This window comes from Gorilla gorilla, chromosome 17 (assembly GCF_029281585.2).
Source record: "Gorilla gorilla gorilla isolate KB3781 chromosome 17, NHGRI_mGorGor1-v2.1_pri, whole genome shotgun sequence".
Taxonomy (NCBI): Eukaryota; Metazoa; Chordata; class Mammalia; order Primates; family Hominidae; genus Gorilla; species Gorilla gorilla.
In genome coordinates this window covers 79382397-79407381 of record NC_073241.2, presented here as the reverse complement: position 1 = coordinate 79407381, position 24985 = coordinate 79382397, and the positions used below count along the sequence as shown (strand labels likewise).

Below are 24985 nucleotides of genomic sequence, written 5' to 3'. Positions count from 1 at the left end.
CAGGTGGCAGATAGATTTTTAATGCCCTAAATGGGGCTGTGAGATGGAAGTTTAATCTTTTGAAATCTGATCCCATTTGTTCAGTCTAAGAACTTAACTTGGGAAATCGATAAAATGAGTTAATTGTGTGTTCTCTTTTTCAATTGGTGTAGCAGCTCTTTAGGCTTTGGACAAAAGCTAAACTTCCATGTACTTTAAAATAGCATTTGAGATGCCTGGATGATAAGAACAGCAGCCTGAGTCACTCCTGGTGAGCGTAACAATCAAAGCCAGAAAGGGGAGTGGGTAAGAGGGGCTCCTCTAAGCAGCTCTCACTGATGGAATCTGCCATGAGAAAGGACCCTCACACTAACTTCAACCCTTTAGGGCCCCACAGTACCTATCTTTGTGTAGTTGATGCTTTTTGGAGCATTCTTTAATGTACAGAAATGAGTTGCAATTTTGTATGTGCGCCTGATAATTACGAGGCCACACTCGATGTTCAGGCATAAAGAAAAGGAGATAGCAGCTTCCTAACTTTAATAATTAAACCATATCAGAGCAGTGTTCCATGGTCCAGCAATGTGTTTTCTCTAACGTTCAGTTGTCCCCTATCTTAACACAAATGTGAAATGTAGTTATCTGCCTCCAAACCATGGTGAGCTCTACAGTGCAACTGGCAAAAATGATCACGACAGCATCACAGGGAGGCATCAGTGACTCTTGGGAGGGAAGGCAAGGCTTTCGGTTTTATGTCAAAGCACCCCTTGATATTGCTTTAGGATGCGAAGCTTCCTGAGGGCAGGGAAGCCTTTTTGTCTTTTTTGTTCACTGTTTTATGCCCAGTACTTAGAACAATGCTGACTACAGGTATTGAGAAAATATTTTTTGAGAATGGATGGGAAACTACAGAAGATGCCTCCTCACACTCAGCAGTGTAGGTGGTGGGGACGGGCAGGGAATTGAGGCACACTTGAAACAGGTCTCAGGGAAAAATGATTAATTCTTGGAGATAAGAAAGTGTTCTAATTGTGCATTATTTATAAGCAGGCACTCAACGTCCATGTGACCTTCATTACGTGGAATGATTTTAAAGTTTAATGTGGGTGACAGGATTGCGTGTTTGTGATTTAATGACTGTGTTGTGCTAACAAATGTCTTATTGAAATAAATGACCCAATTTGTTTTAAAAATACATTGCTGTGTTGAAAGTATAATAGAAAGCTGCTATACTGGATGTTACACTGCTGAAAATTGGTTCATTTTCACAAACATTTTGACAATAGGGATGTTACTGTCATTAGTCATTGTTATTTATTATAATTCATCAGTTACTGAGCTGCTACTGTGTACCAGCTTAGAAACCTTCAGTCCAGTAGGGAGTGACTTACTATAGTGGGGGTTTTCTTGTGTATGTACCAGAAGGGCCTGAGTTGCCTTGGGGCAGACAGAAAAAGGTTTTTCGTGGGGCATAACCAGTCTCAAGTGTCATGCACAATGCATGCTCAAAGGCAAATAGGGCTGGTGGTGCTCAGCTGGTTAAGGCACCGCGGGGGTCCCATGCGGCCATCTTTGGAGCCCCATTTGGGTGTGGGCAGGTGGGTGGGTGGCTCGGCAGGAGCCTTGCCTTTGCCTCTTGATGGGGACGTCTTGGTGTTGATGCTTTGCTGCTCTGATGGGCCAGTATTGTTGGGTACGGAGGATTCCATATTTATCCTTATAGCAGTGTTTCTCAAAAGGAGCCCCTTGGAGCCGTGATGCAGTTGCTTTGGTGGTTCGCTACAGTTATGGATTCCTAGATGTAGCCCAGATCTCTCAGGAGTGGGGCTTCAATTCTCTTTACTATACTTTTTCCCTACTCAATATTTAGGAGTTTGCTCTCTCGTTTCTGTCCTGTTGCTTCTCCATTGCCACTTCCTTAGAGAGGCTTTCTTTGACTACTCGATCTAACATAGCTCTCTTCCTTTGCCCACTTGGGTTGTTTCCAAGCCCCTTACCATACTTTACTTTTCTTCATAGCAGGTGTCTCTATATCTGGTTTTGCCTGTTTCCCCCACTAGGATGTGACCTCCATTAGTACAGCGATCTTGTCTCTTCCTTCTCTTCTCCAGTGCCCAGAGCCTGCCTGGCACATAGTAGGTACTCAGTAGATGCAGTGCATTGAAGTCTCCAGGTGACTCATGTGCTCAAGGTGCCTTATAGGAAGAGGGAATGAGTTGATAAGAGGCAGAGTCTTCAGAAGGTCAAAGAAATGAATGAAAGGGCTAAGACTTAGAAATTCCAGTCCCAATGTTCAGTTAGTAAACATAGTTTTATTTTACCTTAATGAGATCCCTTTATCAGCATAAACTGCAGAGAATTTAAGGACCTTAATAACTACTGGTTATAATTGCAAAAGGTTCTGCAAACATATAGCAATAAAAGCAACAATAACCATTATAGATCTCAGTTCATGACTGACCCCTTAAGGAAGATAGGGTTTTAGCAGGTGCCTGTTTCTTTTGAATTCAGTCTTATCTAAATTTACCCAAGGAACATGTATTTGAATGAGAGATACAATCTGGAGAATTTGCCCCAGAACTTTCAAAGAGAATGAGAACCAGAAGGATCTGTTTTTCTGCCTACTAATTTAAATTATAATCTTGACATGGGTGTGTATCTTCCAATCTGTGACTGTCTAACAAAATAATTTACTATTCAGTGCCCTTTGCAGAGTAGAGATTTTGTAGTTTTATGAATAGAATTTACTTGTGTGAGATAACTGCAGTTTAACTTTTTGACACTAGCAAAAAATGCTACAGATTATAAATGATGGCAGTGCAACCCTCAGTGCTGGCCTCATTACATACCTCTGAATTACCAAGGCATCAACATTACTGAGTTGACACAGCCTCTGTTCCCACTCTAGTAATCTTTGAGCTAATCTGAGCATTATCCCTTTCTTCTTTTTTTGCCTATTTGCCATTTCCTTAATATAGTCTCCACCAAAGAATGAAAACGTTAACCTTATGAGAGGGGAATTAAGTGACATTCTGAAGAGAAATCTCAATGTTGTTGAAATCTCATCATTGTGAACATTTTAAAGTAGTTTTATCTGCTGCTCTCTGTTTATGGTACACTATGATTGCAGGATCTTCTTCTGATATGTTTTGTATTTAGTAAGCCATTCTTTGAATCTATAGGTGTTTGCCTGTTTTCTCCTTTATCTAATTTTTATGCTTCTATTTTTATTTTTCTAACAGACTCATACTCTACCTTGTCTAGATCTTCTAGGTGGTTTATAGCCCTTAAACTCATCATTCTCGCCAATCCATGCTACAGACATATTTGGAAATTGTTTACTAATGAATAAAATTTGGTTCCTTAACGTCCATCCTCAGTGGGCCCTATACTTCAACATTCTGCATTTATGGAGTGTGATTGGTGAGTTTCAGTGACATGCACTCAGGGATAAAGAAAGCACATTTAAGAGGAGAGGCAGGAGGGATTCAGAACATTGCTTTGGAGCTCTACAGACCTAGGGTCAGATCCTGGCTCTGGTACTTTTCAGTAATGTGTACTGGGCAAGGTGCTTAATCTTGCCAACCAAGTACCCCACTTTCTTCTTGTATAAAATGAGAGAAAGCACTATCTTCCAAATCCTTGAGTGCCTATCAGCTGCTGGGCATACCTGGAGCAAATGAGGGAGGAAGGTGGGAGGGTTTAGGCCACAGAGAGCTTATCTCATGGTGAGGGAGATAAGCAGGATAAAATATTTAGGGCATAGATGCTGTTGTTGCCAGGAGAAGAAAGTAAAGCAGAGGAAGGAGATATGAAATGGGGTGAGGAGGTGATGGTGAAATTCAAGGCCATGCAGAGAAGTTCACATTTGGCCAAACACTTGAAGCATTTGAGGGAGGAAGCAGCGTGGATATCTGGGAAAAGAACATTCCAGACAGGGAAAGCAGGTGCCCAGGCCTGAGGCACAACAGGCCTGGTGATTTTGAGGAACAGCAAGGAAGCCTGTGGCTGGAGCTGAGTGAAGGGAGTGGGGAGAGAGGGTAGGATATGAGGTTAGAGAGGTGAGAGAGGCCAGACTGGGTAGGGCCTTTGAGGCTGCTGCAAGGGTTTGACGTTCACTGGGATGGGGAACCAGTGGAGGATTTTGAACAGGGAAGTGACATGATTTGTTCTTGTTCTCACATGGCTTTAGGCCTGCTTTGGGTGTTTATGTTGTAGTGTGGAGGGCGGTGGGTACTGAGCATTGTATGTAGCTCACCATGGTGCTGCCGTTGGCCGGATGAGGGTGCCTTTGTCTACCTTGGTTCTGCTGCCTTTGAAAAATCATGACCGCCGGTCGTGGTGGCTCATGCCTGTAATCCCAGCACTTTGGGAGGCTGAGGCGGGTGGATCACAAGGTCAGGAGATCAAGACCATCCTGGCTAATGCGGTGAGACCCCGTCTCTACTAAAAATACAAAAAAAACTAGCTGAGCATGGTGGCGGTGCCTGTAGTCCCAGCTACTTGGGAGGCTGAGGCAGGAGAATGGCATGAACCCCGGAGGCGGAGCTTGCAGTGAGCCGAGGTCACGCCACTGCACTCCAGCCTGGACGACAGAGCAAGACTCTTGTCTCAAAAAAAAAAAAAAAAAAAAAAAAAAATCATGACCAGCGGACCAGTTGTGATAAGATTGACAAGTTGGTGACAGAGCATGTTTTGTGAACCTCTGAATTCTTCTGGGGGCATTTCTCATAATTTATGTCTTCTCGTCTCCCGGCTTGGGTGCCTAGCACTCATGGTTTTCCCTGCTGGTCCCGTAACAAATTCTGTTTTCTTGGAAAGGTATGTGGTCTGTCATGTAGCTTCTAGTCTTGGCTGGGATTCAGTTGCCATTTGCCCTCTTAGGGTATTGACACTGGAAACTTTCTTATCGTGGTTCTTCAGTGGAAGTTTGGTGGAAGCTGTGGATAGGGGAAGTGGTGGGACGGGAAGATAGGGTTTCTAGGGCTTTAAAAATCACTCAGTGCCAATGTTCAGTTAGTCCTGGTCCATTTAGCTAGTCTTGGTATCATCACCCCAGTGACTTTATTCTTCTTGGAGCCTGGTTCAGAGAAGACAGTTTTAGCATGTGGGGTCATTCAAAGCCAGGTGAACTGTATTGTGTGTGAGGAAAGGAAAGGGTTGCCTCACCCAGCTAGCCCAGCTGTATAATGGAAGCAGCACATATAGCCTCATGTTAGACTTGAACACTTCAGAGCTGGCTGGGGAAAGATAATCAGTTTTTATCTACATACCTGGCATCCTCAGTAGTAGAGTTACTACATATTTTTACTGATTCTGGTTTATCAGCACACAGCAAGGCCTTATTATTAGAACCCGAGATAATTGCTGCATACCTCCTCATGAGGCACTGTGGATTGTCAAGGATGCATGTTTGTCGGGGGTCCATCTGCATAGTTTCCTGTTCTTGGGCTTCTGTGAAACATGTAGCTGGTCTAGGCTGCCTGGAGAACTTGGCCTGTTTCTGCTCTGGGTATTCAGGTATTTTCAGTACAATCATGTTGAAATCGTGTGGACTCAGCTGACTCGATGTTAAAAACATAGGAGAAACAACATCAATATTTAAAACAAATACATTGTGGTATGTTCATGTACTAGAATAGCACACAATAGCGTGAATGAATGGACTCTGGCAACACATAGGGACATGAACGTATCTCACTTAATGCAGAGCAGAAGACTCAGACTATAAAACAGTACACACTTCTGTGAAGTTCAACTCTAGGCAAAGCTCAGCTGTTTATCAGAGATTCTTACATAGGTGGTTAAATTATAAGAGAAGCAAAGGAGTTATTTCAAAAGACAGTATAATGGGCTGGGCATGATGGCTCATGCCTGTAATCCCAGCACTTTGGGAGGCCAAGGTAGGCAGATCTCTTGAAGCCAGGAGTTCAAGACCAGCCTGGCAACGTGGTGAAACCCCATCTCTACTAAAAATACAAAAATTAGCCAGGCATGGTGGTGCATGCCTGTAATCCCAGCTGCTCAGGAGGCTGAGGCATGAGAATTGCTTGAACCTGGGAGGCGAAGGTTGTAGTGAGCCAAGATCATGCCACTGCACTCCATCCAGCCTGGGTAACAGGGTGAGACTGTCTTAACAACAACAAAAAAGGATAATGGTTTGCTCTAGAGGGAGGGCCACATGGGAGTTGGGGACTTCAGGGTGTGGTATCCTTGGCTTCTTGGGGGCATGGTTATGCAGATGTCCACTTCTGAATAATTATACTGTAAGTACATGTATGCTATGTGAATATTAGCATATACAACTTAAAAACACATACAACAAAGCAGCGAGAGAATGATTAACCAGGGTATTTTGCCTCTTTCTGTTGCTCCACAGATGTGTAGTGCTGTATGGCATGAAAACCGGAAACAGTGCTGGAATCACAAGGCTGGTTTCTAGCAGGAAATGGCTGTGTGGCTGGAGACAGTCCCTTAACAACTTAGGGTTTCAGTTTTGCATCTGTAAATTGAGGGGATGGTAATGGAATCTGGGATCTTGTTAAGTTTAAGTTGCAAAACTCTGAAACACAATCTTAATTGAAGCTCAAGATGTGAGAATACAGTAGAACTCCCCTGGTTGTGGCAGGAGGAGCTGTCTTATCTGAGCCCCTCATTTCTCTGGTAGTTGGTGGATCTTGGAGTTCTTCAAGAGCATCCTGGATATCACAAGGTCAGGAGATCGAGACCATCCTGGCTAACATGGTGAAAACCTGTCTCCACTAAAAATACAAAAAATTAGCCAGGTGTGGTGACACATGCCTGTAGTCCCATCTACTTGGGAGGCTGAGGCAGGAGAATCACTTTCAAGTGCCAGCTGGGAGGTGGCAGTTGCAGTGAGCTGAGATCGTGCCACTCTACTCCAACCTGGGTGACAGAGGGAGACTGTCTCAAAAAAAAAAAAAAAAAAAAAAAAAAGGCACCCTAAGGCATTAGGAAACCCTGGACCAGGCAATCTCCAAGCTCTGTCTAGCCCATGATTCAGGGTCAGGGCAGCTGGAGGTCCCATAACTAATCCTCATTGTCTGGCTGTTTAGGCCAAGATGTTCTCCTCCCTTTGCACCCTCCCTTAGTGAAGGCAGCAGAGTGGGTCTTGGTCAATGAGCATTTATTTCTCCAGGGTTTTCTTTATGAGGTGGGAGGGACATAGAGTTATGTGGCCATACCAAAGGCACAAATTATCTATCAGCAAGCCTTGAGTTCCTGTTGTAATAGGCACTGAGGATACAGCAGTGAATAAGATGCCTTTCATAGACTGGGTCTGTCAGGGACACACATGAATTGTCTGACATGTGGAGTTAGCAGGGTTGTGTCAGAGGAGGCACAGAGGGGCACATGCCCCGGACCTGGGGAGCTGGAAGCACTTCTTGGGGGAAGTGACATCCAGGCTGTGAAACCTGAAGAGGAATAGCCAGATAATGAGAAATGGGGTGGGCAAGCATTCCAGGCACAGGGAGGATACTGTAAAGGCCTAGCAGTAAGAGCATGAAGCATTTAGGGAAATGGAACTAGCCTTATTTCCAAGGTAAAAATGGTAAGAGATTAAACTTACTAGGCAGAAACCTCTGGACAGGGCCAGATGATGATGACCCCTTTGACACACTAGGACTTGGGTCCCAAGAACAGTGAGGAGGGCATCTAAGAGCTCTGAGCAAGGGAGGGAAATTATTTGATTTGCATTTTTGAAATATCACTTTGGCTGCAGTAAGGAGAATGCATTGATGTGGGGTCATACCAAAGGTCAGGGTTTTACCCTAGTGAGAAAAGGTGAGACCTGGACAGGGATGGCAGTGGTGGAGGGGATGGAGAAAAGCAAACAGATTTGGGAGAGAATCGGGAGATCTGCTTGGTGAATTAATGAGGTAGAGGGGAAGTGAAGACAATGTCCAGGGTGCATTTTTGGGCAAGTAAGAGGATGGTACCACTCTCTGAGGCAGGGAAGGGAGCAGGCGGAGGATGCAGGGGCAGGATGGAAGGATGAGTTATGGCTTGAATAGTATGAATTTGAGGTGGTTCTATAAAAAGTAGCTGGAGAGGGTGAGTAGGGTGGGTAGGGTGGACAGCCTACAAAGGAGGCTTGTTTATGTGAGTCTTTGAGAGTCAACAAAGAGCTCTGTTTTTGTGCCAGAAACACTGGAAGGTGCTGAGCTGGGAGGGCTGTAGTGGTGCTCATAGGAGTGACTTCACGGTTTTGTCCTTACTTAATTTGTCCAGCCCAGCTCCATACTCCAAATGGCATATGCAAGGCCTTGTGCTTTGATATTCTAGAGCAGTGGTTTTCTTAACCTTTTTGGGGAGTTTCATATTCCTTTGAAATCAGGTGAAACCTGTGTGCAGAAAAATACACACTGCAAAAAAGAAAAAAAAAAGAAATGCACCCTGCAAACATAGTAATTTTTACAAAGTTATTTAACCTGGCAACCACTGACCTGTCCTCCATCGCTATAGTTCCGCTTCTAAGAAGGTCACAAATGGAATCATGAAGTACGGAACTTAAGGAGACTGCCGTGGGGTGCGGTTTTCCCATGTTGGATTCTGTGAACCTGGTTCAGAGCTCACAGGTTAGGGAAGAAGCATTGCTTCATAGCTACACTGTTTTGTTTGGTAGAAAGTAATTGTTTAAGACTCCAGATGGTAATGACATCCTGGCTTTCACATCCCTCTGAACAACATAAAGGGGAGCCCTCTCTATCCTGTCATCCTGCCTGTCCACCCAGCTCCAGTACCAGCATCAGCAGCTATTTTATCTATCTATCTATCTATCTATCTATCTATCTATCTATCTATCTATTTATTTATTTATTTATTTTTACCATGCCTTGACCTCTTGCTTACACCCTGACTGCTAGTGACTGGTCCCAGTCTTTTTTCTTCTTCCAGCCTCATCTTGGTCTGATTCCTACCTTGGTTTCCTTTGTAAGTATCCCAGTCAATAGGGAAACCATTCTCCTAAACTCCAGAAGCCAAGTCTTAACTTCCTGCTCCTAGATGTCCTCGTGTACCCCCTCTGGAGTCCTCCTGGTGGTTGAGTCCTGGTGGTCTCCAGAGTGCTCCATCCCAATTCTTCCATCTGAGCACCAGCCAGCCCACAGGTGTTGCTGTTCTGGCCTTTGCAGTTCTGTGATTGCTGGTGTTTATGCATTTTGGCAGGTCTGGGATATCTCTTGTCCATCTACTTCCAGTTTCAAGGTTAGTAAGGGGCAGATGCTACCTGTGCGGTCCATGTCTGTTCATTCCCTGGATAAAAGAATTTTCCCCTAGGACCTAGCAATTTCAAACTTAGGGAAAAGGCTATGAAAGATTATTATCAACTTAGCTGTAATGTAAGAGCGCATGGTCTGAAACTTGTCATTACTATGAAGTACATTAGTCATTATTTGCGAGGAACTGTTTACATAGTTGTGGGAAACCTAAGAAGGTCTTTCCTGATGCCCATGCTTATAATCATTACTCTTCACCCCCAAATAAAGACAGGAATCATCATGACAGTGAACAATTGTATTGTATGATCTTTGTAGAAATGTTTCTTCTAAACTAAAATACTAGTCATTTAAAGTAAAATTTTCCTCATTGAATAAATTAATGACCACAAATAGATGATCAGATATTTCACAGTAGAGACATAAACTAAGTAAAAACTTTTTTTAAAAATTGGTAAATTTTTTTGAATTTTTATTCAAAGAATATGAGGATGTTCCTTTTTAAAATTTTTTGAGATTTATGAGATATATATATAGCATGTATAGATCCCCAGGAATCTTAAATTTCTGGCCAAAGACACCTTAAAGTTCTTAATGTCCTCCTCGCTAGGTATAATTTTCTTTTCTTTTCTTTTCTTTTTTTTTTTTTTTTTAATAGACAAGGTCTCATCTGTTGCCCAGGCTGGAGTGCAGTGGCATGATCATAGCTCACCACTGTAAACTCAAACTCCTGGGCTCAAGAGATCCACCTGCCTCAGCCTCCTGAGTAGCTAGGACTGTAGGTGCACACTACTACACTGGGCTATTTTTTTTTTTCTTTTTAATGGAGATGGGATCTCACTGTGTTGCCTCAAAACTGATACTTTTAACTAAGAAGGTGATCCTTATGTTACATTTAACATAATTTGTGTTCCCAGATAATGATGCATGCTTGCCCTACCCATTTGGAACTGCATGTGCTTGATGGCAAATTATTATTTAGAGTCCATGAAGTTTCAAAGAGTGATTGGTGGTATGATGTTAGAGTTGCTAGGTGTTTGGAATCTGTTTTTTGTTTTGGTGGGGGCAGATGAGGAGACAAGGTCTTGCTCTGTTGCACGGGCTGGAGTGCAGTGGTATAATCATAGCTCACTGCAGCCCCAAACTGCTGGGCTCAAGCCATCCTCTCAGCCTTCCCAGAAGCTGCCACAGGTGCACACCACCGTGTCTGGCTGATTTTTAAATTTGTTTTAGATATAGGGCCTCACTTTGTTGCCTAGCTGCTCTTGAACTCCTGGCCTTGAGTGATCCTTCCACCTTGGCCTCCCAAAGTGCTGATATTACAGGCATGAGCCCACATACCCAGCCTTGACCAGAATCTTTATAAAGGAAAAAAAAAAAAAAAATGGATTGAGACTTAACCAACCCACACCAGGTAGGGATTTTGAACAAGCACAAGATTGTAAGATACATTCTAACTTCCAGGGAGGGTATACATTCTAACTTCAGGGAGGGTCAGGATAGAGTGTCTTTTACCCTTCCCACCCTCCATAGTTTAGGTTGGTAGAATCCACACAAAACTGGTTGGAAATGGAAACGAAGATAGTGGCTTAATGAATGGTTAGGCAGCACCTAGTTACCCTCAAATTTAGGACCTTTGGTCCACTGTTGAGGTCATGGCTTTGCCAAAATGCCCAGAGAGCTTTGCCCACAAAGTGGGCCTCCTGGCTAGTTAACCACAGGAGCTGGAAGCCCAAGGTGAGCCTGTAGCCATGAGCACAGTCAGAACAAGGACAGGCGGGGCAGGGGAGAAGTGGGAAGGAGAGAGCAGGGCCTGTTTCAAGAGCATTGCATTTCCACTCACTGATCACATACAATCTGTTGGATTTGCTACTCTTCTCCTTTGGGGGAAGGACTGAGTTCCTGGGGAAGGAAAAAAAAAGGACTCCCTCTTCATTGCTCCTGGGAAAGGGCAGAAAAGTCTCTTATGGGCTGAGGCTGGGGAGGGGAAGGAAAAGACTTTGAGAAACTTTGGGCTGGTACAGGATTATCTAATTCTTTGGCCTGGGGGGTTTTGGGACAGGCTCATATTTTAATGTGCATGTAGAACACTGGGGATTTTTTTTTTAAATTCATTGGTTCTGAGGTTGGAGATTCTGCGTTTCTAACAAGCTTGCAGGTGCTGCTGCTCCTGGTCTAGGGACTATACTCGAGAGCCAGGTTCTGATTCTCTCTTCTGGGCTGTGCAGGGCTGGGTTGGAGCAGCCTTCACCCTGCATCAGAGGTATTTTGCTAATTGTGGAAACTCTTTGTCTGGCATTAGTATTCCTAATCTGTAGCCACTCTTGCATTTCTAGCTTTTCACTGGATCTGTGTGTTGCTGGACCATTGAGGAGGTTCCTTACCTGGCTTTTCTCCACTTGGGTCGTATTCCTGCTGTGAGTTCCTTCCCAGCAATCTGTCTTCCTTTTCTAAGAGTTAAGATTTGGAGGCTTTTTTTTTTTCTTTAAGTTCTGGGTAGGATACATATGCAGAACATACAGGTTTGTTACATAAGTATGCGGTGTGCCATGGTGGTTCGGTGTACCTATTAACTCGTCTCTCCCCTCGCCCCACAACAGTTCTTAGTGTATGTTGTTCCCCTCCTTGTGTCCATCTGTTCTAGTTGTTCAACCCCCACTTATGAGTGAGAATAAGTGGTGTTTGGTTTTCTCCTCCTGTGTTAGTGTGCTGAGAATGGTGGCTTCCAGTTTGAACCATCCAAGGACACAAACCTTCCTTCACCCACGGACATGATCTCATTGCTTTTTATGGCTGCATAGTATTCCGTGGTGTATATGTACCACACTTTTTTAATCCAGTCTATCATCAATGGGCATTTGAGTTGGTTCCATGTCTTTGCTATTGTAAATAGTGCTACAATAAACATACGTGTGTGTGTCTTTATAGTAAAATGATTTATATTCCTTTGGGTATATACCCAGTAATGGGATTGCTGGGTGAAATGGTATTTCTGGTTCTAGATCCTTGAGGAATTGCCACACTTTCTTCCACAATGAACTAATTTACATTCCCATCAACAGTGTAAAAGCACTCCTATTTCTCCACAGCCTCACCAGCATCTATTGTTTCTTCACTTTTTAATAATCACCATTCTGATCTGCATGAGATGGTATCTCATTGTGGTTTTGATTTGCATTTCACTAATCAGTGATGTTGAGCCTTTTTTATGTTTGTTGGCTGCATAAATATGTCTTCTTTTCAGAAGTACCATATCATTTTCCCAGTTTTCGATGGAGTTGTCTGGTTTTTTTTCTTGTAAATTTAAGTTTCTTGTAGATTCTGGATATTAGACCTTTGTCAGATGGGTAGATTGCAAAAATTTTCTCCCATTCTGTAGGTGAGGCATTTTTATAGTTATTTTTCTTTTTAATGTGTGTCAATCAATATGCCTAGGACTTACAGAGAAGATGGCCCCATACAGCAATATGATGGTCCAGGACTCAGGGATGCCTGGCTGGTGCCTCACTAAGTACCCCTCTTCCCTGTGACCTTCTTTTTCCCCTCCATGTAGCTTTATCAAGGTACAGTTGACAAAAATGGCATTTAAGGTGTACAACTCGATGCTTTGATGTACATATACATTGTGGAATGATTATCATCATTAAGCTAATTCACATACTCGTCATCTATCACCTCACATAGTTACCATTTTGGGGGATTTGTTTTGTGGTGAGAACACTTAAGGTCTACCCTCTTAGCAAACTTCAACTATACAGTATGCTATTGTGAACTATTGTCCCCATGCTGTAGGTTAGATCCACGGAGCTTATTCATCTTGTAACTGATTGTTCAATACCTCCCCATTTCCCTTCCCCTGACCTGTGGTCTTCTTAAGGAACAATTGCCAAACAGTAACTGAAGTTCTAGGTTTTCATTGGCCCAAGCCCTGTCCCTCCCAAAGCCGAGTTCTGGGTGGGAAACTGCAGTTTCGGGTGGTGCTGCTGGCTCCAGCTCTCCCTCAGCCACTTCTGCATCTAGGGGTCTTGCCATGCTCTGATTGATTGTTCCTTGCAAAGCAAAGACAAGAAGAAGAGAGCAGAGAAAGAGCCCAGTGCTTTAGGAGGAATCTTCAGCTCTGGTTTGGTTTGCTGATCCCTAGACCTGGAAAAGAGAGGGGAGATGCATGCACAGTATGTGGCTTTTGGCCCCCAGTGACTGTGCCTGAGCAACAGCTAGTACCAGGTAATGTCTTGGACCCTGACCAGTCAGTATGATGTGCTTTGGGGAAAGAGGAGAGAAGTAGAAAGTGGGGAGGGTGGTAGGCAGAGGGGTAAAACTTCCCTTCCCTCCGTACCATGCAGGCCGTTTCTCACTTGAATATAGTTGAAGCATAATTCTGTGCACTAGTTGAGGTCTTCCTGTGGTCAGTGGGTCTGTTGACTTGCAGTAATAGATGCTTCACAGATACCAAACGAAGCTGGGAGTCTTGTGTCTGAAAAGGTTATTCTCTCAAGCTTTTGCTGGTGCAACACAACCAGCATCATATGTTCCTGCCTTCAGTGTGACAGCTCAGGAGGAAACAAGATCCTGATTTAGCAGAAGCAGATGTCTCATAAAATACTTTAACCATGACAAAGTGAAACTGTGAATTAGTCATTTAAGTATTTACTCTAGTGAATATCCAAACAGATGTGCTCATGTAGAAAAGAAAATAAGCTCCTTCCTTCTGTCATTGGACCAATGTGCATGTGACTTTATAGTGTTCTTCCGGTTTCTAGCCAGGTTGTTGCTGAAATATCTTGGCTGTGTATCTTGGATCTTAGCTTGGAAGGCACCTATAGTGATGTGGGAGGTAAATCTCTGAAGGTTGCTTTAGGACACTGAGAATCTGTGTGTAGACTGTGGAGCCCTGGTCCTATGTCCAGTGTCCTGAACTGGCCCAGTGAACCCATGGCAGGCACACACAGGCCCTAGTAAATAGTAGTCTATATTTAGCCCTTTTGGTGGAGGATAAAGTTTATATATCTAATGTCAGGTGCCCATTGGCATCAGTGAAGCCAGTTGGCTTTATAGGGGAATATAACTACAAGATACCGTGTATTTCTCAGCTAACTATTCTGCAAATTCATGTAAAGATGGTTGCTGAAATTATGTGGAACTTCATCCCCACCACTTAAAAGCAGCTCAAAGCTCCAGTCCTTGCCATATGTTTCCTGGGGGCCCAAATCACCCCTAATTGAGAATGTCTCACTTAGAGTAAGGTCCTTGTGTTCTGTGGTGGCCTGTTGGTAGTAGAACCCCAAGAATCAACTACATTTTACTTACAAGGCTGGCTGACTGGCTGGCTTTGCATCTAAGCCAGGCTTTTGGGAGTGGAAGGAACCATGGCATCTTGTTAGACTTCTGTTCCTCCTGTTCCCTAAGTCTCTACTGTGTGTCCCACTGTTGCTAAGTATCCTTGAAGCACAGTCTTCCTGTGTCACTTATCCACTCTGGAACATCAGACAGCTGCCTGTGTTGAGAAGCCTCCATGATCCTGTCCCACTCTACCTGTCCAAACCTACTTCTCATTATTGCTTGACATGCCTTTTTTGTTTCATGTGTTTTGGGTTTTATTGTATCAGTTGTTCTTATTCTGAACAGTAGGTACAAAAGATATGAACACTGTTGTGTCTTAGGTTGGAAATGTGCATCCTCAGACTTTAAGAAACTCCAGATTGAGACAAGCTTGGATGTGGATTGAATTCATGGTCAGAAGATGAATTAAATGGAAAGAAAAAAAGGTAACTTGTGCTTGAAGCCTCTAAGCAATTGCTGAGACTCATTCAGCTCTTGTAGTTGTGCTTGGATCATTCATATAAAGGCCGTTTTTATCTGTTCTTCAGATTCATTCAGGGGAGTATAAAGGTTTACAACTTTGACAGTGGGGCTGGGTGTTGACGGAGGTGACTAGGAAGCTGGTGGCCTTGGCATCCTTAGGGTTTTCTTCTTGGATTTCAGGAGCTGGACTGCAAGGATCAGAGGTTCCATCATCTGAACTGCTGTCCTTTGGTGAAGGTTTCTTTCCCAGCTGCTCAGTTGACCACTGTTGGTACCTGGATTGCTTATGCTCCAAGAGCATGTATTGGAGTCATCACATTGATGATACAGAGGAGCTTACTACATTGTCCATGTTATCTATGTTATTTCATTTCTGTTTCTAAGACTTTCTTTTTCTTCTGCATAAATCCTACCATCTCTGCAAGCCTTTCCCAGTTAATCCAGTCCCCATGCCACTGTGCTTCCAATCTGTACCACACAGTTCGACATTTACCTTTTCAAAGCTAAGTTGTAGCTTGTAAGCTACTTGAAGTAAAGGCAGTCTATTTCCTTGTTGTGTATTTGCTTCCTCACAGCCAGCCTAGTAACCAGTAGATATTTTGGTATTGATTTTGATGGGACTCTTTAGGACATCTAATATGAATGTTATAACTTCATTGGAATCCATAGAACGTGGCAACTAAGTTTGGAGCCTGTAACTCCAAAGCAACAATTGCTAGTTTACACCTTGCCCCTTAAACAATTGGAAAAATACACCTATAAGATTAAAAAAAACTGATTTTAAGTAACATAGTGTTTCCACGAATCTGTTGGTATTAACTGTTGTTGAAGTATACCCCTAAGTAAATAGACAAACGGACCTGCTTGATGGAGGATGTTGGATATAAGCAAGTTATATTGTGGAGTAAATGTTGAAGTAAATATTTTATTTTGAAGGGAATTCTTTACTCTGACTTCCAGAGGTGCTCTCTTGGCTTAGACTTTGAATGTGGTTCAGGGTGTGAGAAGTTGGTCATTCTTGTCCTTTCCTGACTCATACCACTAGCCTCTTTGGCAAAAAGCAGTGTGTAGTTTCTTTGTTTAGGGTAGAGCATTAGTTTCCAGGGTGGTGACTTTTCTTTGCTGGTCTGAAGTCATGCTGTCTCCAGTTTCCTCTGTTTCATTCTCTGCTCCTCCTCAGTTTCACCAGGGTGTGTGATCCACTGCCCTCATTTCCTTGTTGGCAGTGGGTCCTTTGGCACCTGCAGCTGCTTCATGGGTAGTCAGGGTTTGCCTGTAGGCCCCTAGAGGCTTGGGACTTGCAACAGAAGTTTACCATCCTTCCCTAAGCACTGGCTTGTGTCATTTGATGACTACTTATTCAGAACCTGGAACTTTCTGCCTGTGAGGTCGACATACCCATCATGCTTATTGCCTGGAGAGGAAGCCCTACATTCTGCTGCTGCTGCAGAGTGATGATTTTTAACAGACCAGAACTTACATGTCTAAATGAGTGTTGTTGTTGAGTGAAGTCACCTTAGGATGATGATTTAAATAACACCGCAATTTCTCAAGAAGTTTGGAACTTCTCTTATGGTTGAGTTCAAAGCCATTTTATGTTATATGTGGCCCAAACAAGTTTTATTAGTACAATTAAATCTTTATTGAGGACTTTTGATGGACCACATAGTGAACTTGGACTGGGAATCAAAAGAATGGTAAGGCAGGGTGTCTGCCTTCACTGTGCCTGCAGTCTGGCTGAGATGCACATGTGAGCCACACTGGCACAAGCCAGCATGCACTGGTCTGTCACAAGAGAGGTGAGATCAATTCTAGGGATGCGGAGGTGGGAGTGATGACATCTGTGGGGAATGGGGATGGGAGGAAAGTCAAGGAAGACACCAGCAATGAAAGATTGGGAGGATTTGAGAAGAAAGATAGGGGAGGAAGGACAAGGGAACCATATCAACAGCAGTGTTGAAAATCTGGGGACTTGCCTGGGAAATGAAGTCATTTCATTGGACTGACAATGCATGCTGCAGTGTTGGTTTCCCTTCATAGGTGGAGCCAGGCCCAGCATAAGCACTGGCCCTGTGGATGGATGCCAGGTGAGGCTGGCAGGTCTGCTGGCCCAGGTGTTGTCTCCCGCAGGAGCTGGGAGCAGACGTTGTCTGAAGGTAGGGGTATATTGTAGCCATGCTGAGGAGCCAGCATAGAAGCCAGTGTTAGACCTAGGGAGCTCCAGCAGGAAGACACTGGGGAGAGACATTGAGAAGAGGAAATAGAAATGCAAGGCAGGGCAAAGGGGGTTTGATGATGACGGTGATGATGATTTTTTAAGAGTATGTATTGTGAACAAAGTGGGAAAGGACTTGTGCTTATTTACAGTGGACAGACTGGTGCTGGGGCAAGTGGGTACATCATAGAAGTTAGGATGAAAGAGAGATGGAAATGGTGACCAGTGGAGATCAGCCTCAGTGGCCTTCAATACAGACTAAGAAGTGTGACCTTGATCCAGGAGGCTCTGGGAGCCACAATGATCCTTCTTGAACACGGAGAGACATAGCCAGACCTAAGTTTTAGAAAGAGGGATCTTCTAGCTCTTGGTGGGATGGATTGGAGGGGGGAGAGGCTGAAGGCAAGACAACCTTGGCCTTCACAGCCTAATTTAAAAAGTAAAGAGCAAACACTTGAGTCAGGATGCTTCAGATGGGAAAAGGGGGGAATTTGGTGTGAGAGGCAGATGTTGAAAGGATTTGGGGATGGCTTGGATGTTGGGTGAGCACACAATCCTTGTTTTCCCCAAAATGCCTAGTTTAAGCCCAGTGTCTCAGCATAAGTGAATCATGGAACTGCCTTTCTTTAGGTCAAAAATGGCCAAATGTGGCTATTTAATGTAGTTCAACATAAGGTTAAATGTGCCTCCTTTTCATATATGGGAAGTGTCCTGGTTTGGACAGTAAATGATTTGGTCCCCCTAGTTAGACATGGTGAGATATGGCAGAACAGTTTTCTTCGAAGTTCTGAGCTTGGTGACTGGGAGAATGCCCTGGTACCAGAAGTGAATTGGGATTGGGAGGTGGGTGATATTGACCTACCTGCTCACCAAACTTGAGACCGACTCACATTTGACTTTCAGATAATTCTGTTCCCTCTCCAAAGATGTAACGCTTTCATCTCTAAGGATATTGGAAGCAAAGAAGCTCTGAAGGTGGTTCCTGTAGAAGCTCTTGAAAGATTGCTTTCAGTGGCATGACCCGTATGGGAGTGTCTAAGTTCTGGTGGATGTGTTCATGAGTGAGGCTCCCTGCACTGTAGTCATTTCTCACATGGGTGGTTAGAGTAGGTGGCTGGCCATCCCAAGGTGCATGGGTCTCGTTCACTTAACTGTATCCATTAACTGATTTCTGACTCTTTCCTGAAAGACAGCTAGGCTCACACATGCTCATCCTTATTCACAGTGGGGCTGGGCTTAGGTGTGTCTAAGGGCTCAGTGCAGACCCACCCACCCATGTGTGCATCCCACAAAGAGTGCCCAGCAGAACCACTCTCATTCTGAACCCCAGCACGTGTGCCTGCTTCATGATTTAAGCAAGTACCAGGTATCTAGTGGAGAAGCAGAAATGTCACGGTGATTAAACTTTTTAGTTTTATGAGATCTTGCTTCAGTCCCTTGAATGCACAGGTTAACTGCAGGGCTTGCTGTGTAGAGGAGGGAAATGCAGGGAATTACACCCACTTCTATTTCATGGGTTGAATTACTAGCTATACCAAAGCATCAGTTCCTAAGGATAAATAAATGGCTTTGTCAGGCCAACTATGACGATAGAAGATACTTCAGTGGAAACACATTTTTCTGAAATGGTTGCACTCAAGATCGTTGGTGAGGGGATACTCTGTGAGAAAGGTTGTGCAGGGAATGTTGACAGATTTCGGCCAGTTGTGGTGGCTCACACCTGTAATCCCAGCACTTTGTGGGGTTGAGGTCAGTGGATTACTTGAGGCCAGGAGTTCGAGACCAGCCTGGCCAACATGGCAAAACCTTGTCTCTACTAAAAATACAAAAAAATTAGCCAGGTGCAGTGGTGCACGCCTGTAGTCCCAGCTACTCAGGAGGCTGAGGCATGACAATCACTTGAGCCTAGGAAGTGGAGGTTGCAGTGAGCTAAGATCACATCACTGCACTCAAGGCTGAGTGACAGAGCAAGACTGTTTTAAAAAAAATGTACAGGTTTATATTACTGAGCAAGTCCACAGGCAATAGATCCCGGTTTCAGTTTTTAGTGGCCTAATGGCTACAGAAAGAGTCAGTACCACATCAGTGTGTTATGTACCAGGTTTATGGATGAGGAGATCTACAAACACCAGAGTTACCCAAGTCTCTGTTGTCTTTGATAAAAGCAACACTGGTCTCCATATAGGTTTTTTCCCTTGTTTGGTAAATGTTCTCATGGGGCAGCAGTGTAGCTCAAGGGTCATTTCTGCATTTTCTGCATTTTTCTCCTCAATGGCTTATTTCTTCTCTTTGAGAATGAACTACTCCTTTCTGTGTTTCATTATGAAATCTTGAGGTTTTAAATTCTTTCCAACTACAAAAAAAACTCAGTACTTAAGAAAACTGGGAGAACACCAAAAAGAAGTGTCGTCCATAATTCTAGCATTTTTTTTAAACCACATTTTTCCCTCCCTGTTTCTAAGCCCACCTGCTCAGAGTTACACTGCTCAATTTTGATGTGAACCTGTCTAGTCTAGCCTTTTGCTTACTTAAACAATGTATCTATAGATTGTTTTTTAAACACAAGGATTATACTATAACATTTTGTAACTTGTGATTTTTGGTTAATATACCATGATTATCTTTCCAAATCAACCCGTTAGTCTACTACATATTAGTGGCTACAGGATTCCCATGGACGACTGTTTTACTGGAAAGGGGTCCTGATACAGACCCCAAGAGAAGGTTCTTGGATCTCACACAAAGAATTCGAGGCCAACCTAGAGTAAAATGAAAGGAAGTTTATTAAAGTAAATGAATTAAGAGTGGTTACTCCGAAGGCAGAGAAGCCCCAAGGGCTGCTGGTTGGCCATTTTTATGGTTATTTCTTGATTACATGCTAAACAAGGGGTGGATTATTCATGAGTTTTCCGGGAAAGGGGTGGGCAATTCCCAGAACTGAGGGTTCCTCCCCTTTTTAGACCATATAGGGTAACTCCCTGAAGTTGCCATGGCATTTGTAAATTGTCATGGCACTGGTGGGAGTGTCTTTCTTTTTTTTTTTTTTTAGCATATTAACGCAGTATAATTAGTGTTTAATGAGCGCTGAGGACGACCAGAGGTCACTTTAATTTCCATCTTGTTTTTGGTGGGTTTTGGCTGGCTTCTTTACCACAACCTGCTTTATCAGCAAGGTCTTTGTGACCTGTATCTGGTGCTGACCTCCTATCTCATCCTGTGACTTGGATGCCTAACTTCCTGGGAATGCAGCCCAGCAGGTCTCAGCCTCATTTTACCCAGCCCCTCTTCCAGATGGAGTTGCTCTGGTTTAAACACCTCCAACAACTGCATGATGATTTGTTAACATCCCACTGAACATGAGGCAATTTTCAATTTTTGCCCTTGTAACGACACTACAGTTAACATCCATATTATTTACTCTTCCCATCCTCAAGCTAGTGTTACTGTAGGAGAGTCTTCTAGACTTGGCATGACTGGATCAAGTTGCTCTCCAGGGTTCATCCATTCTGCAGTTTTGTCAACAACATGAGCATGCTTAGTTTCGTATCTTGGTATTACTAATCTTCTTTTGTGTGTGTGTGTGTCTGTGTGTGTGTGTGTGTGTGTGTGCGTGTGCGCACAAAGCTCATAGGTTAGTAGTATTTCACCATTTAATGGTCATTTCTTGAATCATGAGGGAAGTTGAGCATCTTTTCATGTTTATTGGCTCTTTGTATTTTTTGAGTCTATTTACAAATTGTTCATAGTTTCTTACTGATTTGATAGCTTTGAGAATAATAGATATTGAAAGTTTCTCTGCATGTTTGTTAAGGTTTCTTCTGCCATTTGCTTTTGTTTGCAGAGTCTTTTAAAAGAAAATGCATGCTGTCAAATCTGTCAGTCATTTTCCTTTATGGATTCTGAATTTTATAGCATGCTTAAGGTTTTAAATTTTTGAAAAAAGTATTTTTGGAGTCTAACACTCTTGACATTTATTCAGTGATTCAATAATTCAATATTAGAATATCTACTTAATGTGTTCTGTTCCTACTAATTACCATATCATTTCCTCTTCCCCTTCAGTTCCATTTTGGGCACTAGTATGTTACTGGCATTCATTCATGATTGCAGCTTTTTAGGAAATTGAATATCACCCTGTTGAAAAGCCTGAAAGTTATGGTCTAGCCAAGCAGCTGACCAACCTCTTCCAGGAACCCCCGTGGTTTCTGGTCTTTATAACCCTTTTACAGTTCTTTGAGCAGACTGGGTGCTCTTGTGTTTAAAAAAAAAAACAAAAAACTGATTGTTAACCAAAGTCAAGGGCTTTAGACACACCCTGCTTTAGTGAGGTGTGTTAGAACGCAGCAGCAGCAGCAGCAGGATGGCTATAATCTTCCTTCTCCATTATGCCATGTGACCTTGGGCCTGTCCCTCAACCTTTTGTAGTCCCCTGTGCTCACTTTTCAAATGCAAGACCCAGTCTTCCTTTTAATGCTGCTCCCATCACTGTTTCTTGGTTTAATGATTCTTCTGAATTTCAGCTTGGGGCTGCATCTGCTACTACAGTTTTTTGGCTTATCATTTTTCTCTTCTAATCTTTTCTTCCCATCTTTGAGCCTCTTATTTGAAATCCCTTTAAGGCAGGCAGTTATTCATTTGGATTCTTCTTTGTTTCTGCTGGCCCTTGTATGTGTCTGCTTCATTTCCTGGTCTCTGTCTTTGAAGCTGAAATTAGAAACCTGCAAAAGCATAACAGATGCTAGAATCTCATGAAGTAACAGCCCTGAAATAGCCCAAGTCTACTGGCACAGGATTTGGCCATAATTCTAGTGAAAGCTCACAATGGGGCTGCCCTGACTAATCACATTTGTCCCTGTTTCTCACAAACTTTTGAGGATGGTCCCAGTGCATTGTCATCCCCTTAGCCAAAACCCTTGGCTTTTCTAGTGCCATTTCTCCTCTTTCCCTTTTAGTATATTAGCATTGAAAACTTTGGGAAATTTTCAGTGCAAGCCTATATATTACAAATAGGCATTTAAATCTGTAGAAGCTGCAAGCAGACACTGAACAGAAGTCAGGGGTGCTGAGATACATGTAACAGGGTGTGGTGGTGTCAGGTGGCTCAGCTGATAAACAAATGGCTGCCTAGTGCCCTGTGAGACTCCTACAAAGACAGAAACAGCCTCCAGCAATGGGAAGAAGGCAGACAGTTGCCAGATTTGGGTTGAAGTTTCGGGGCTACCAGTTGCTTTTTGTTGTACATACATCCGTTAGGTTCTCTGAGTATACCTACCCCATAGGATGGTTGTAAGGATTCAGGGATGAGATTGTGTATGTTAATTACTATGAAGTGCCATCTATACATAGTAATAATAGGTGATTAAATTTCCAAGAATGCAAGGATGGGTATGCAAATAAGCTTGAATACGAGTAAAATTTATAAATGCTCTCAGAGACTTTGCAGATACAGTGCCAAAGAACTTGAGAGGAGAAAGCTTCTGTCAGTCTGGGTATTGGAGGGGAATGCATAGCAATGATGTTAGTAAATACTCAGTAGTTGATCAAAGCTGCTATGAGATGGGCCTCCACTCCCTTTATAAACTTCCAGTGCGTCTGAATGATAGTAGAGGACTTTGTTTTAGTCTCCTTTGACCTGGCGGCAAGTGGCTGCAATGCATCTATATGCACAGGTGGGGCTGTTGCCCTTCCCTGTCTTCAGGTGGGGCCTCCACTAACTGGGGCAATTCTCTCATGCTGGTGGTACCTGGACACCCAGGCACATACCTGCCGGTAAGCAACTTAAAATGAACTTCTTCATAGAAACATGTCACTATATTTTAGGAATACAGGCTGTGCAGGCTGTCCTGGGAACCTAGCATGGCTAGAATTGTTTCTGCTGAAAAAGTGAATTCTGAATTCCAGACTCAGAACTTTGAACACAGCTTGTTTGAACAGGAAGCCCTCACTTAATGCTATAGGAGGATGGGGGATGCTGTTGTAGGGAAAGTGGTGATACAATGAGGCTATTTCTGGATGGATCCAAGGGGCAGCAGCTCCCCTGTGCTGCATTATAACGCAGAGCAGGTCAGTTGTAGGCAGACTTTGGTGCAAAAGTGCTAGGGAACTCTTCTGCTTTGATTTTTAAAACCACATTTTGTAAACCTTGGCTTACAGAAAATCCCCAAGAAGCCTAAAAAGGGTAGAGACAGCCACAGTAGAAATAGGAGCAGAAAGGCGAGGTGGTTTGATTTTGGCGGTGGTTTCCCAGTTGAGTGTAAATTCTGACTGTGGAGCACATGGGTGTTAGTTGATGAGTGTGGTGACAACTCAAGGAGGGATAATACCTAATATTCTATGGCTATCATTTCCTGGAGTCCCTGTCAGCAATGGTTGCATTTTTATGAGCAGACACAAAGTGTGTCTTACATGGACATCATTTGTTAATTTCCCTCAGAGGGAAATTTTTTTTTTTTTTTTGAGGGTCTTGCTCTGTAACCTAGGCTGGAGTGTGGTGGCATGATCTTGGTTCACTGCAACCTCAACCTCCTGGGCTCAAATGATCCTTCTGCCTCAGCTTCCCCTGTAGATGGTGATTTGATTCCTCCTGGAGTGGAGGAACACCAGGGTTCTTTGTCCTCATGCTGGTTTAGATAAAACAACATGGACATATGTGGAGTAGTTTTAAGGAGTGAATAATTTAATAGGCAAGGAGGAAGCTCCCTCTTACAGAGACAGAGGGAGTGGGGCTCCAAAGCCGAGAGAGGGAACCCCAGTGGGGGCGGAAACCAGACAGATATATAGAGAGAGGCTGGAGGAGGTGGTGTTTGATTTGCATAGGTCTCAGGGGATTGGTTTGACCAGGTATGTCATTCATGTAGCCTTCGAAAAAGCTGGCCCTCCCACCCTAGCCTTTTAATATGCAAATGCAGGGTGCCATGATGTTCTACACATGTGGGGTTATGCGGGGGTGGCCATGTTGCCAGGAATACATGGGGCAAGGGCACAAAGGCCCAGGGAATCGCCTTGTTGGGTGGGTATCAAAGGTTGCCGACCTGGCTCTAAGGACCAGGACTTTACAAGAAACGTTTGTGTTTGCAGAGCAGCGTTAAAAACAGAAACTTCCCAAGGACCCCTTTTCCTTTCCATCTGCCTAAAATAATTTATTAATAACTCCTACGACACTGGGACACAGGCAGGTACTACCACACCTGGCTAATTATTTGATTTTTTTTTTTTTTGGTAGAGATGAGGTCTCACTTTATTGCTCAGGCTGGTCTCAAACTCTTGGGCTCAAGCAAATCTCTCACTTTGGCCTCCCAGTGTGCTGGGATTACAGGCATGAGCCACTAAACTTGGCTTCAGAGGGAATCTTTGGTTTGCTTTTTGTGTCTCTCACCCTTGATAAAAGGTTCCTATAACTTTTTTTTTTCCTTTTTTGAGACGGAGTCTTGCTCTGTCGCCCAGGCCAGAGTGCAGTGGTGCGATCTTGGCTCACTGCAACCTCCGCCTTCTGGGTTCAAGCAATTCTCCTGCCTCAGCCTCTTGAGTAGCTGGGACTACAGGCATGTGCCACCACTTCCAGCTAATTTTTGTATTTTTAGTAGAGACGGGGTTTCACCATATTGGCCAGGCTGGTCTCGAACTCCTGACCTCATGATCCGCCCACCTTGGTCTCCCAAAGTGCTGGGCTTACAGGTGTGAGCCACTGTGCCTGGCCAGGTTCCTATAACTTGAGCTCCAGATAAACTTTTAAAAAATGGTACTTAAAGGA

The 24985-nt window shown here is 43.6% G+C and overlaps 1 protein-coding gene and 1 long non-coding RNA gene across 5 annotated transcripts in view; one reads left to right on the top strand and one right to left on the bottom strand.

Moving 5' to 3' along the window:
- MYO5B (myosin VB) overlaps positions 1-24985 on the top strand; it is a 368321-nt gene that overhangs the window by 81251 nt on the left and 262085 nt on the right. Inside the window, exon 1 of one of the 3 annotated variants that reach the window (XM_063699216.1) lies at positions 8497-8579. The exons of the other annotated variants lie outside the window; for them this stretch is intronic. Within the exon in view, the coding sequence (XP_063555286.1) occupies positions 8544-8579 (36 nt within the window). The 5' untranslated portion in view covers positions 8497-8543. Of the gene's footprint in view, positions 1-8496; positions 8580-24985 lie in introns of those variants that run through there. 3 annotated transcript variants of the gene reach the window in all.
- LOC109023997 (uncharacterized) lies at positions 1269-12291 on the bottom strand. Of its 2 annotated transcripts, XR_010131240.1 has the most exons (4): positions 8448-8556; positions 6300-6481; positions 5355-5539; positions 1269-2174 (listed from the first exon to the last, which is right to left on the bottom strand). It is a non-coding gene; the product is annotated as an uncharacterized lncRNA (long non-coding RNA). The 2 variants fall into 2 exon arrangements; XR_002003477.3 differs by lacking the exons at positions 6300-6481; positions 8448-8556 and adding an exon at positions 11603-12291 and having other exon boundaries at positions 5355-5543.